This window comes from Indicator indicator, chromosome 1 (assembly GCF_027791375.1).
Source record: "Indicator indicator isolate 239-I01 chromosome 1, UM_Iind_1.1, whole genome shotgun sequence".
Classification (NCBI taxonomy): domain Eukaryota; kingdom Metazoa; phylum Chordata; class Aves; order Piciformes; family Indicatoridae; genus Indicator; species Indicator indicator.
Window position 1 is genome coordinate 88,451,684 of NC_072010.1, and position 14,084 is coordinate 88,465,767.

A 14,084-nucleotide genomic window follows, 5' to 3' on the forward strand; every position below is an offset into this window, starting at 1 on the left:
TACTTCCAGTAGGACAAATAATGAGGTTAACAGAAGCGAGAACATTGACTTGACATGGTCAGAATAAGCCCTTGCTGGATGTGAATCTAGCATTAAGTCATCTTCATACACTTGTCTGTCTTACTGGACATGCTGCAGAAACTTGGGTACTTCCAGTATCTGCTGCTCTGCAAATCTATCTGATTTAGGTCTCTAAACGGGACACTCAAGTGCTGGGAAAAGTTTCCATTGCATTCACAAGGTCAGGACTTAGGATTTATATTATCTGTAGTTTCTCTCATAAGCCTTTATTCAGCATAGTTGTAATCCTATAGGGGCAAGATTCTATTGAGTGACAAGTCTCCTGGGAACAGAAGAGTCTCAAAACTTCTGAGGGCCAAGTTTTCATCTATTTATACCTCCTCCGTGAATTTTCACAGGCAGCATACAGACAATTAAGGGGGTGTGAAAAGCAACTCTTTTACTTAAGGCTGATCAGATGCTGCTTCAGTCAGGCTACCAGCTGATTCATCTCTGTGAGGTTTACTTCAGTAGCTCAGAGGAGTTGGGTGCTGACTTGACAGGGTTGGATTACCAAGGGTTAGTTTTCCTTGACAGAATAGCCACTAGATGCTAATTTGATAGTATAGCATCATAGAATTGTTTTGGTTGGAAAAGACCTCTAAGATCATCAAGTCCAACTGTCAACCTAAGACCGCCATGGCCATTATACTGGACAATTTCCTTGGCATAAGATTGTCAGAAGGGTGACAAATCTACAATTCCTGAAGGCATCCTGAAGGTCTGATTATGCTTGAAGTGGTTTGGGTGCTTCTGGTTTTGGATTGGACTGAACAATCCTGAAAATAGTATGCTTTGTACCTTCTCCATATGGGATTTGTTTTCATTACTAAGAATGGTAGGACATACTCACTAATGACAATAGATTTGTTCCTTTGCCATGTGCATGATCCAGCATTAATTGAGCAGCTCAAGGCCAAATGAAATTGATCAGTTTGAGGTTGGCGAGAAGTGAGGGTGCTGATGGTATGTGGGTTATTACTCGACTTGCTTTTGGGTGAAAAAGAAATCAGAAGACTAAAAATGGGTACCACTTGGTCTCTTTGATCTTAGAGCAAAAGGAAATCCTCCCTGGTAGCTTACTGTGAATTTGAGTTGGTTTTGAAAGCAACCAACGTCATGGGCCAGAAGTGGGCATAATGGAAGTATGGCAGCTGCTGAGAAAGTATACCCAGAGCAGCACCTGCATACCCATTTCCCTTATGAGAGATTACTAGTAGGTGCTCTGTGAGAGGAGGGCCTGGACTGAACTATCTTATTACAGTTGCTAGACTGGTGTACTCTTCTGGTGTGGTCCCACTGTTTAGAAGTAGTACTTGCTAGTCCTCTGCAATAGACCACTGTAGGAGAACCTCACTAATTCACACACCCCAGACACACACACATTCAGTAGCTGTTCTCTCCTTCTGACTAGCAGACACTGACATTGTGGTCTTGCATTCCTTGTGGATTCAGATTTCCCAGAGAAAGAGAGACCTTAGTGGAATGGGCAAGATAAGTCAAGTTTTGGCTCTCTGATTTATGACTTCACATAATTAAAGAACAAGGGTGTTTTTTCAATGAACAACAACAAAATTAACCAGAAAAGGAATCATTTCAACAAGGTGGTAATTAACCTAAGGAACTCACTTCCGCAGGATAGCACTGGGGCCACCTAGCAATTAATAAGCTAGATCTTTAAAGGATAATGATAATTATCTGCTACAATATATAATTTTTATATGGGATTAAAAGTTAAGGCCATAAATTATTATGTCTTTAGGTTATAAGCAGATACCTAGCTAATGAAGATTATAATAAATTGTCTCTCTTAGGTTTATTACTTTGTAATTATCCAACATGGGTTTTTCATCTTCATCCAAATCATCCGTAACTGGCCACATGTCAGAAACAGAATACTTAGCAAGGTGGACCATGGGGCAGATCAATCCTACGTTTTCAACTGACTTCATCAGCAGTCAGAGAAGGCACTTAACTCTCATTTACTCTAAGGCTTCCTTTATTGCACTTTTGCCTTGAAGAGAGGCTTTGATTTGTATGCTTGGATTGATGTCCTATTTAATGCCCTTTTCCATTGCCAAAGCAATATAAAGAGAGCTTTAGGGAAAATGAGAATCAGGCTCAAGGAATGCAGGATATTCTATGCTCCATCAGAGGGATGTGTGCTACAGTCTGCTCTTTCTCATCTGTATCACTTTATCAGGTGTTTTGAAGGAAGCCTTTCAAGCATGCTGAGATGGATGTGCTCAAACACTGTCAACTGCACTTTGCATATGGTTGCAATCGCAAAAGGGATTCTTTCTGCTAAGGAAGATTGTAGCAATACAAAAAGCTTGAAGATACCTGTAACATTCAGATATTGTAATTGTTTCCAAGCAGTAAATAAATATTTGAACAAACTGGAGAATGCATTATTGAAAGGAATTTAACAATTTAAAAGACAAAGGGGTCTATGTTTGAGCTACTAAGATCACAGAAGGGCACTTATTTAAGTGACCTGATGAGCAATTTCAGCTGTGTTTTAAGTCGTGCTGTAATTTGCTCCATGTTGTACAACATGAAGTCACTAATTTTTGAACCTGGAAGTTCAACAAAAGCAGTTTATATTTCAGGAAGTCATTTGCAAATTTGTCATTGGCCTAAACTCTTTGACAAGTGATTTAGAATTCAATGTAGTGTGCCTTAGCTTTACTTTAAGAAGGTTTTTATGTTTTTATTGGCCTGCTTTATTCATTCACAACTGATCTTTAACCCACTTCTAATTTATTAGGCCCCATAATAAATCTGTATTTCAAAGATGATCCTTCTTTGATTTAGGGAGGCCTGAAAACTGAAGAATTAAATTTTGGATAGTTTTTTCTCTCTAAATGCTGTTGTATTCAGATTTTGGTGGATGCAAGCCCTGACTCTTATTTCCTATGTACTGGCATATCTCTTCCGGTATCTGAACTGTGTTCAAGAATATGTTACATCTTGACTGTAGTTCACCAGATTTAACAATGGCAATTTGAACAGCTTTTCCCCAGACCTCAGATGACAAATGAGCAGTGACAGATTTTTAAGCTGGGTAAAAATCTTCATTAATTCCTCATATGGGCGAACACCAAAGTCTTTGATACTAAAGATCTTGGAAAAAAACTTCCTTTCCTCAGAGAAAGACCTTCAATGTTTTTGTACCAGCTCACCCCGTTTTGTTTTGCACCCTTGTCTCTAGACCCTTTCTTTTCTGCACAGATTTAGTGTACCTTTACAAGGCAGATATTAGTTCTTCCTCTCTGTGTCTTTGCCTTTTTGCTTCTTGGTTTACATTCCAGCATTGCTTTTACAGGTGTGGTTATCAGAACAGTATCTGTTAATTAACTTGTGCTCCTTCTCCAGCCTCCTTGAACTACCCAAACAAACTGTTTACAAAAAACAGATGTTACCATATAAGAGAATCATTTGCTCCGGCACTTGCCTCAAAGTCTCTTTATGCTGCCTACTGCAGCTGAGAATCAGGACTTCAAACTTTAGGATCTGCTGAACGTTATTTTGAAGGGTACAGAAAGATTCTGAAACTGAACCATCTGGGTTTTTTTCCCCCAAATAAATCAGCAATGGAACAGGTGTAAAACATAGCAATGAGGTTACTTGTGCTGAATCACAGACATCTGATTTAGAAGCTGCAGGTGTAAAGAACATACGCAATTGTATGTGGAGATCTATTGAGTCAATAGTTAGAAAGTTGTCCAGCATAAAAGAGTGTCTCATGTGAAATGCTCAGTGTTCACAAGCGAAGTTTTGTAAACTTAGGGAAGCTTAATTTAAATATAGACACAAGTAAAAGCTAAACTAGCAATTTCTCTTTCTTTTTTTTTTCTTTTTGCATATTTTTGTTAGGTGCTTCTTCTCTGCCTAAAATATAAAGTCCAGAGTGCAGCCGGTGCAAATCCTAGCTATGGATTTCAAGCAAGATAAGGATAATGTCAGACACTGATCCAACTGAACTAAGGACCCATGTACTTTGGGAGTTGGCTTTGGGAAAAAAAGTACTCACAAGGACACACCAAAGACGACTAGGGAGAACACCAGCCCAAACACAATAAAACAAAATATAGAACGTCAACATACATATGCAGATCAGGAATCAATCTTTCACACTGATCCTACATTCCTTGCATAGATTTGTTTATGCAGAGAATGTGGGATGTGGCCCTTCAGTTAGATGTTTTTCCAAATGGAGAAGGGAAGATTATTTGCAATGGTAACATTTTAAATTATTTTGGCATCAGCACAGATTACCAGGGGCAGGATCAGATTCCCCCACAAACATGGAAGCTCTCTAGCGAGCAAGGCAGGGATGAGAGAACAATACAGCAGATTAATTCTTGTCCAGTGACCAAAAAGAAGGGAAATCCTATTTATTACACACTTCCAAAACTTTCATTTACTTTTTCAAATAATAATAATAATAATAATAATAAAAAATAAAAAAAAAAAAGAAAAAGACTACAGATTCTATCATCCCCCAAACCGTGGGAACATAGAAAAAACTTTATCAAAAGGAACTGCCCTTCAGCAGAAATAACTTCTGAGATGGAACTAAAAGAAAAAGAAACAACAGAACCTTGGTAAGAGCCAAAAAGAGAACCACATAATCCAAAACCAAAGTAGCATTTCAAATGATACTGCAGGATGCACAAACTCTAGTAGATAATCTCACAGATGACTTCCACAGAGCCCCTCATCGACCCAGGTAATTCTTGATTCCAACAGGAAAGAGAAAAATACTAGAAAAGAAAATTAAGAAACATCCTTCCTCTTTTTTAAAATAAAAATCAAGATCATCTCCCCTCCCCCCCCTTTATCTGGAAGCAGGTTAGCTAACCTTAACAGTCTCAATTTAAAATAAAATATATATTTATATATATATTCATATATATAATAAAAGAGAAGATATTAGTGGCAGTGTAAGCAAAACAAAAAAAGAAAACAAAGAAAAATTACTTTTAACAATCTCACTTTTTTTTTTGTACACAAATACTGTTGTAAATATATTAAAAAATCAGCATTCTATCTGGTAAACGTCACTTTTGCCCCTCTATAAAATTTTGAATTAAAAAAGTCCCAAGAACTCTTTTTTTTTTTTTTAATTATTATTCCCCTCCCCACCCACCCTTTATTCCTCTTTCTTCCACAAGAATAAATCCTGATGCAACGTTTTTGTTTTTGTTTTTTTGCAAAGACTGTGGGAACTAACCCTTCTCTTGTACCTAGATCCATAGGTTGCAACCTCTGATATCTTTGATTTTCCTCTGTGTTTCTCTTTGCCTTCTGTGAAAGTCCCTCTTGATTGTGCTGAGGCCCTGGGCTCAGCGAAGACACTGAATAAATTACAAAAAGCCACCGTTGCTCGTTGTCTGAATCTTCTTGGTTTCTGCTGTAAGGTGGTGGTGGTGGTATGGGAAAAGCAGCGGGGAGGGTGCGCCAGAGAGCGTGGGATGGAGGAGAATCCAGGTGAGGAACCTCTGATTCTTTTTTCCTCACTCTGCAGGGACTCTACACTATCCAAGCCACACTGCCTTGCACTCCCCTCAGCCCTTTCGTGTGTTTGTGGGTGTGGGTGTGTATGAGAAAGCAGACACGTGGTGGAAACCAGCAGGGCCTTGTTTCCTCTGGTTGCTGCTCAACCAGAAGCAAAATATTCCACAGTTCTAACTGGATACTGTGAAGTCCAAAAGCGGTCAGCATTGTGAATAATGTCCATTGAAACACTGCGAGCGGTGTACTTATAATGACAGTGGGCCTTGTAGATTTGTAATATATTTTGTTTTGTTTCTTTTTTTTTTTGTAGTGCTCTTCACAAGTGAGAAAAAAGAATTTTTTTTAGATTTTATTTTTCTGTCTGTTTTTTTGATTTTTTTGTGTAGGTTTTTTTTTGTTTGGGCTTTTTTTTTTTTTTTTTTTTTTTTTTTTGTAGTAAAGAAGGGTTGTATTTAGAGGCCAGTAGCTAGAGATCCAACCAGTGGAGCTCTTGAAGCACTACCTGGCCTTAAGGCCACCATCCGAGGGAGGTTGGGAAAATTATTATTCACCCAGCCTCCGGAAATGTAATGTACCAGCAGGCAAAAAACAGTTCTTCATGTAGTACAAAAACAACAAAAGGAAATGAACCCAAAAAAAAGGAGGAAAATAAAGGTAAAAATGAAACAAAAATCATTTCTTAAATTCTAGTGCCATAGCTTTTTTTGTTGTTGTTTCTATTTTTTTGTTCATAACAAAGAGAGAGAGAGATATTCTACTTATCCATCTGACACATGCATCCTCATGTGGTCGTTGAAATGCTCGATTTGGTCAAACTTTGCTGGACAGACAGAGCAGACGTATGTGGTCCCCTCCGTGCAGGCCACCACCCCAGCAGGGACAGCCCTCGCGCCGGTGCCGGTGGCTCCAGGTGTGCCATTGGTGGCACTGTGCAGAGCCACATGCCTCTCCAGTAGGGTCTTGTGGGAGAACTTCTTTTTGCAGATGTAGCACTCATAGGACTTCTCCCCACGGTGGAGGCGCATGTGCACATTAAGGGAGCTCTTCTGGGTGAAGCGCTTGTTGCAGATACTGCACTGGTATGCCCTCACGCCAGTGTGCGTCACCATGTGTTTAATTAGGTAATCCTTTAATGAGAAGGAGCGCCAGCAGATGCTGCATTGGTGGGGTTTCTCACCTGCCCATTACCAATGAGAGAGAGAAAGAGAGAGAGAGAGAGAGAGAGAGAGAGAACAGACAAGAAAACAAGATAATAAAATTAAACCAGCTCCATACAACTCTTTGCAATAAAATAATGGTCAGTGTCTCAGGGGGCTTTTGGAAAGGTGCTTTGCCTAAGAAAGAATAATTCTGTTAATAAGTGTGTTTCTATACACAACATTTTTTGCAACCAGAGGTTTCAAATACTTCACAAAGGGGGATGTAGGTATTACCAATCCACATACAGTAAAAAGGACCTCAGGTGATTTCAAGTTCACATAGTAGGCACTGACAAAAGACAGGACTAGAGTTAAAAGGTCCTGGTATCTACCCCCAACTTCAATGGCAGAGCCTCTCCTGTTTCTGTTTCTACTTTTCTCTTCATGCTCATCTCTAGAAAGGTCTTATTCAAGTTACTTTACCTTCCAGTGCTTCCATCTTCCTACTTATATGTAATAAAACCACAGAAAAAGCTAGCAATTACAAGTTAGTGCAACAGTAACACACTTGTTTTTGTCCAATTGCTTTACATTCCTCAGATGAGAAATGCTAGAGATTGCCAAAGGGATCCAATGCTTTATGAGAGGTTTACATTTATTGCCCCTTTTTCTGGTCAAATCTCATAGCTGAAGCATGGCCAAATAGCTGAAAAGGGAACCTCAGTAGCTACAATTGCCCAGGCCAGTAGTATCATGCAAACGGCAACCTAGCAGAAAACTTCCAGTGTAACTGACAAAAAATTTAAATTATTTGACTGCCAATTAAATAAGACATCTTATCAGGTAAACCAGAGATATAAAATACTTATGTCATCTACCACACTGCCTTGTGTGCCCAGGCCTGCTGTAAAATTGATGCTGGCAATTCTTATAAGTGAACCCTGACCATATCCAGACAAAATGGTGACTACAAGGATGAACTGAAGAAAATATTTAGCTGAGCACTTCAACTGGTTTGTTCAAACTACTCCTCGTTCCTCCTCATGTTCAGAGTTCTTTTGGGAGACAATGCCACGGCTTCATGTTTCACAGTGTCAGGCAACATTTTCATGATATGCTGCTGTATTGATAATGTAAATGATACCCAACACCCTGAATGTCCCATCAAAAGCTGCTTTTTAATTTGTTTTCTGAATCACTTGTGGCCTATTTCCCATGTGGTAATTCATCATCCCCCAAGCCGCCAGGGAGAGAGATAGTACTGTAGCTTTGCAACAATAAAATGTTCCTCTGTTTCAGTAACCGAAAAATTGTTTTTCCTTTGGTCATTCCACAATTTCCCCTCTGGCAGAGATGCTTTCTGCTGTTTTCACAGACATCCTGCTTCCTCCTTTTTACAATCTTGTCTGGTGCTGTTTTACATCCTGAAGAGTCAATCTACAGGGATCATCACACACGTGGGGTAATATACCGTTTACTCCTTGTACAGTGTGACTATTACATGCTGCTTATATTCAATTTTAAGGGGAACTAATTAATATGGATTGGATGGGAAGGACCTACTATTTTATCTCCCCTGAGTCTCTTTTTATTTCACAGTTTGCACATGTGATGGTGACATCTGTGAATGAAATCCACATGCTGCTCTTCCTTGCACTGATGATGAGTTTGTCCCTACTTCGTGAAAGACACTTGGTCAAAACACATTCAGTCCTTACTTTCCTGCTGGCTCTGCCCAACATAGTAGCATGTTGAGTGTAGACAGGCCAATGTGCTTGACACGTGTTATGTGGAAAATTACAGTGTGTCAGTTCTAATAATGTCTGATTAACTTACAAGAGACTGATTATATTTACAATGTTCATTTTTGCCTTAGGCAATATATGTCCCAGAGTTTGTAATTAGTCTGCTATAGACCCTGTTAAGACTATGCTATAAAAACACTCTAATTTTTGCCTGCACATGTTTCTAAGATGCACTGAGTTCTGGCTTTCTAATCTTAGCCTCAAAACCTTCCTGGGATTTCTTATCTCCTAAGAATCTCAAAAATGTTTAGGTTTTCTTTTTCTTGTATGCAAACGTATGCGCTTCCTATGTGAGCACTGTAGATTCTTTATTCCCATGATTCTTCCATCTTGAAGTCAGAGAAAACTATGCTCAGTGTATTAAATGTGCATATTCCTCCTTTTGGCTCTTTATTTCATATTTGACTGGTTTTGGACAGCAATGTAGGACAGCTAATGAATATTAACCACAGGGCGATATGGAAGAGAAAGCAATGATGGCTTGTAAGGTGCACAGACACTTCTTCCACAACACTGCAAGTCTTAGAGAAAAACATTGTGAAACACATGAAAGTCAGTCTTCAGGGAGCACAGAAGTACATCCATCTCTAGTGTGTTTGTGTCCATGTGTGTCCATGTGAATGAGGAAAGGGAGGGAGGTTTCCACTGCACGGAAAGCTACATCATAATGTAGTTTTAGGAAGCATAAAAACATATAATGATGGGGAGGCCTTTAGGTTGTTGAATTTTGGTTTACAATTGGATTCCTCCATGGCTTCTCTTGTGAGCCTTCCAAACAGCAAGACTAATTTAAACATTCGCATCTTCCATATTTTTCTCTTTCCCTGTGGGTCTTTTCCAGAGCCTCTTTGCCTGTCTTCTTTTAGCAGGGCTGAGGAATATCACCGTGACAGCAGGAACAGCTGCCTCCTCTCACTTTTCATAATGACCCTGCCCCACACTACACCAGACAACAGACATCTTCTCTGAGGCTGTACATGTAAAGGTTATTTTCAGAAGGGTTTTCTGAAGCCCTACTCTCTGTTGGTTAAGGTGCAATTATTCTCCCAGTTTGTTCCTAAATGAACTTTGAAATAATTTATCGACCCAAATCTCTCCTTCCCACCACAGTTCATTATTTTAGGCATTCTCAGACAAATAAAATTATTTTAGGCATCTGCAGACAAATAAAATATTAATTCAAGATTTGACTTTATGTGTAGTAGTTAGGAATATTTCAGGGTAGATCTTCCAGCATTCTTTATCTGACTCCAAATACCAAATGTAGCGCACAGTTTGGAGTGGGGGAAACAAAGCACCAAATCTCAGTGAAGTAATTTGTGAAAAAGCCTTTCTAGCTCTTAGAACAAAGTTGCTGGTAGATAATATTTGACTGTGTTCTGAAGGGGATATTTTTCTGACTAACACAAGACTATCTACACAGTATTTTAGTTACTCATCTAAAACAGAGAGATGGAGAACATAAACAGACACAAAGAGTAATCTTGGGAATTAGGATTCTTGATCCTTGCAAGCGTACATTTTGTCCCAGTGCTGAGAAATTGACCTTTTTGTATATGTACATGCCTGCCTTAGATGTCTAGAGGAATTTTTCATTTAAGTGATAATTACAGGTAAACAGAAGTTAACAGTTTACATATGCACTTGGAAATGAAATCCACTGGATACAACAGGGAAGCATGACTTGCATTCCTGAAATACCTTGGGCAATTTCTCCAGATTCTATTCCATGTATCACAAACCTACCATTTATTTTAAGATCTGACGTTAACAAAACCACTGCTTGGTGAGAGAAATATTTACTCTTTCTCTAAACTACAATTTCTCTCCAACGTCAGAATGAGCTGAAAGCTAAAGCAAGCAAAATTTAGTCCTGAACTTGGAATAGTCTCTCCATGTAAAATACATCTACGTCCTTGATTTGAAGTCTCGTAACTTGACAAAGCTAGAAAAGGCATTTTTGGCTCAGTAGTAAATATGATTACCTATATAATCTTAGAAGTCCCTATATTAAAGTAATTGCACTTCTAGACAAAAAGAGTGCTGGTGGTGTGTTCTACACATATTATTTTAAATTATTCTCATTGAGGCCAATGTTTCTGTACTCACAGCTAGTGAAACATCTGACTTACTAAGAGACAAAAGATTACACCAATCAGCTTCAGGGAAATATGGAAAAACTTCCTAAAAAAACTCCAGATTCACTTTCTTATAGGCATATATGAGATTTAGAAAATATGTGGCAATGTGTGTAATACACAGGCCTGGACCTACTGCTACAGTTCCACCAGGAATTAACTTGCCCCAAACTCATGCCAATCATTATCACTTGATCTTAAATCCTCATAGCTGTAAAACCTAGAGGGATGTCCTTTCTTAGTAGATTTATTTTTTTGTTTGTTTTATTTTCCTCCTTCCACTTCTACTTACTGTTGCCTGGTCAGCTTGCAGGGGACCACAAATATTTACCATTTCCTTGGATGGGTGCATAACACAGGTTACTCCAAGAAAATGAGATTGTTTCTGCGCCATGCAGTTATACCTCTACAATCACAGCATCATAGAATGGTTTGGTTTGGAAGGGACATTAAAGATCACAATGGACCTAAACATTTCTGCAGGGGTTCAACTTTAATGCGGTAAGCTTGGAAAGCGTTCAGTGATACCAGCTACCTGGATAACCTCTCCATCCTGTTTGTGCTGGGGGTTGGCAGACTGGGAAACAGGATTTAAGTCCACGTTTGTCAAGCACTTTCTCTGGCTTCATGCCTAAGCCAAAGGGACGTGCTCTTACCTGTGTGTACAAACATGTGCTTGACGTAGTTCTGTTTGGCGGTGAAAGTCTTGTTACAGAGAGTGCACTCGTAAGGCTTTTTTTCGCCTTGCCCACCTGCTGTGCTGTGGCCTGCAGATGGGGCCAAGGGCTGTGGGGCTGGCAGCTGAGCAGTAAAGCTTGACAGGCCAGGCTGGGACACTGTCACAAACTGTGTCTGTTGGCCAGCTAAAGGCTGGGGCAGGCTGAAGAGAAAAGGCTTAGGGCCACTGCCAGCAGACTGTGTGGTGAAAAGGGCAGGCAGGTAGGTGTTGCCAGCTGTGCCAATGACCTGAGTGTTGCTGGTCAGAGTCAGTGGCATCCTCAGATTGCTGGTGAGGGTTTCTGTCTGGCGTAAGTAGATCTGTGTGGTTGGCAATGGTTGGGCAACAGTTGTGTTGACAGAAGGCTGCAAAGCCCCCTTTTCGGTGCTGTTATTGACTGTGAGCACTTTGCTGTCCATTTCAATGTCATTGCTTCTCTCTGGTGAGGAAGAGTTGGCATCTATATGCTGCTGCTGCTGCTGAGTGCCATCAGCAGGGACATCAGTTTGATCTGCTTGAGAAGATTCCTGCTGCCCATCCCGGCCCGGACCAGCCATAAACTGCTGCTCCACGGAATCGGGCTCAGTGCCAATGGAGGAACTGACTCCTGAGTCGAAACTCTCCCCTTTCGGCTCACTCTCAGTGCCTTCTGCTTGGTCAGTGTCCTCAGTGCATTCCTCAGACTCATTGCGCTCGAGGATCTGCACCCTCTGTTGGCCATAGTAGTCATAGTCATCCTCCATTTCCTGCTTAATATGGATGTTGCCCATCAGGGTTTGAATTCGAACAGGGCGTGGTTGCTTGCGGCAGTGTGTGGTCTCAGGAGTGGTAGAGAGATACCGCTCCATTTGCTGTGACCTTTCATGTATCCGGGTAATCCAGCTGGGGTCTTCCATGTGATGGTCCCTGGGGAGCCCCAGTGCAGTTTCATGGTGGCTGACCACAGCTCCACTATAAAAGGAGCGTTCCCCACTGCCATTTTGCATGGAACAAGCATAGAGAGCCGAATAGATCCTGTCCACACTGTGCTGCGAATGGCTCTGCAGGTAGCCAGACTCTGTGTCAGTGCTCTGACCCGAGGTGCCTGATTCGGGTGTTCCTCTGGGTGTCTCCTGGCCAGAATCCTGAATCACTGGGTAGACTTCTCCCACATTTTGCGAGACGATCCTTGTGCACTCATCAATCACAGTCTTGATCTGTAGGATGCTGGCAGCTGTGAGGATTTGGAGGGCCTCTGACTGTGAGACCCGCAGCACCCCGCTGTACATGAAGTCAATGAGCTTTTGTACAGACTGGACTGACACCACCGAGGGGATCTCGATGTCGCTGTAGCCCAGCAGCAGCTTGTCCTGGAAGAAGGGGCTGCCAGCCGCCAGCACACAACGGTGGGCGCGTAGCATGCTCCCGTGGATGCGGACCGTCACGTCACAGAAGTGGCCACGGTTGCGCTGCTCGTTGAGGGTCTCGAGCACAGAATTGCTAAAGTTGTGAAGGTTGATGCTATGAATGCGCTCTGTCATCCCCTTGCAACTGATGTTACCTGTAGCAAAGCAGGTGACAAAGAAAACACAAAAATAACAGATTGAGTCTTGTCCTCTGCAGAGCCAGAGTCAGGGCGCTGGCAAAGGCAGCTGCCCCCTGGGTAAACAAAACAGATTATGTTGTAAAAATCATGTTGAAGGCACCAGTAAGAATGCGTCTTCTCTGTAAGGCTAGAAGTAAACTTCCCTACTCATTTGTAGGAGCTCAAGGCCTGAATTTTTGGATAAAAGCTGAGCAAGATAGGTGTAGCTGGGCCAAAATTCCAGCCACATTCCTGGGCCTTGGATTTCCCATCAGTTTATCTGGCTTTAAAAAGCCTACTGGCAGCCAATTGTAAACACCAAGCACATGGATTAAAGTTGGATTTTGATCTGTTTGGACTTGGATCCACACCAGAAAAGATCAGATTCTTACTTAAAGGCTCTTTACACCAAGGTTTTAATGCAAAGAGTCTGTATGAGAATGTGATTTCTGTCTAGATTGGCATTTTAAGGAATGTGGATTCTGCGCTTTGTAGTGCAGTTACTTGTATAAAACCAAAAAAAAACTGGCAGTCACTTTGTAAATTCCAAATCTGGTTCAAGATTTAGGTGGTGAATGTTCCTCAAATCCTACGCACAGTTTTATCTGGGGTTGTGGTTTAGAACATTTGCTACCCAATAGTGACAAATAGTCCTCTGTAAGCACCCAAAGCCAAAAGTTAACATGAGCTGTCTCCTTAATTTTTTAGCACATTCCAAGTTCTGACTGGCACCAGAATGCCATAATATGAAAACAAATGTTTTCCTACTGTTATTTACTTGATGGAAACTGGAAAATTACAGACATTTACTCTAAGGAAGACTTTGTCTTAGTTTGGTTGAATAATCTAAATAGAGAACAGCTTAGAAAAGCACCTCACCAGTTTGGGTACACAGCCAACATATCCTTCAAAATTAACTTTTATGTAAATGACTAAAATGTAACTTGTTCATCTCTCAATACACTTTTCCCTATCTCAATTTTGCTTGTTTTGGTTTTAATGCTTTTATTCATCACCACCATAGAATTTTTTTCAGTTGGAAAAGACGATTGAATCCAACTGTCAACCTAAGACCACCATAGCCGTTAAACCATGTCCCAAAGTGCCATGTCCACACATTTCTTGAACACCGTCAGG

General features: G+C 40.7%; 1 protein-coding gene across 1 annotated transcript; it reads right to left on the reverse strand.

Annotated features, from left to right (window-relative positions):
* Window positions 1-6,341: 6,341 nt before the first annotated feature.
* On the reverse strand, window positions 6,342-12,918 carry ZBTB20 (zinc finger and BTB domain containing 20). The gene is made up of 2 exons (XM_054385943.1): window positions 11,322-12,918; window positions 6,342-6,760 (listed from the first exon to the last, which is right to left on the reverse strand). The coding sequence occupies exons 1-2, from the start codon at window positions 12,901-12,903 to the stop codon at window positions 6,342-6,344; spliced, it is 2,001 nt and encodes a 666-aa protein (XP_054241918.1). The 5' UTR covers window positions 12,904-12,918.
* Between the last annotated feature and the right edge of the window lie 1,166 nt (window positions 12,919-14,084).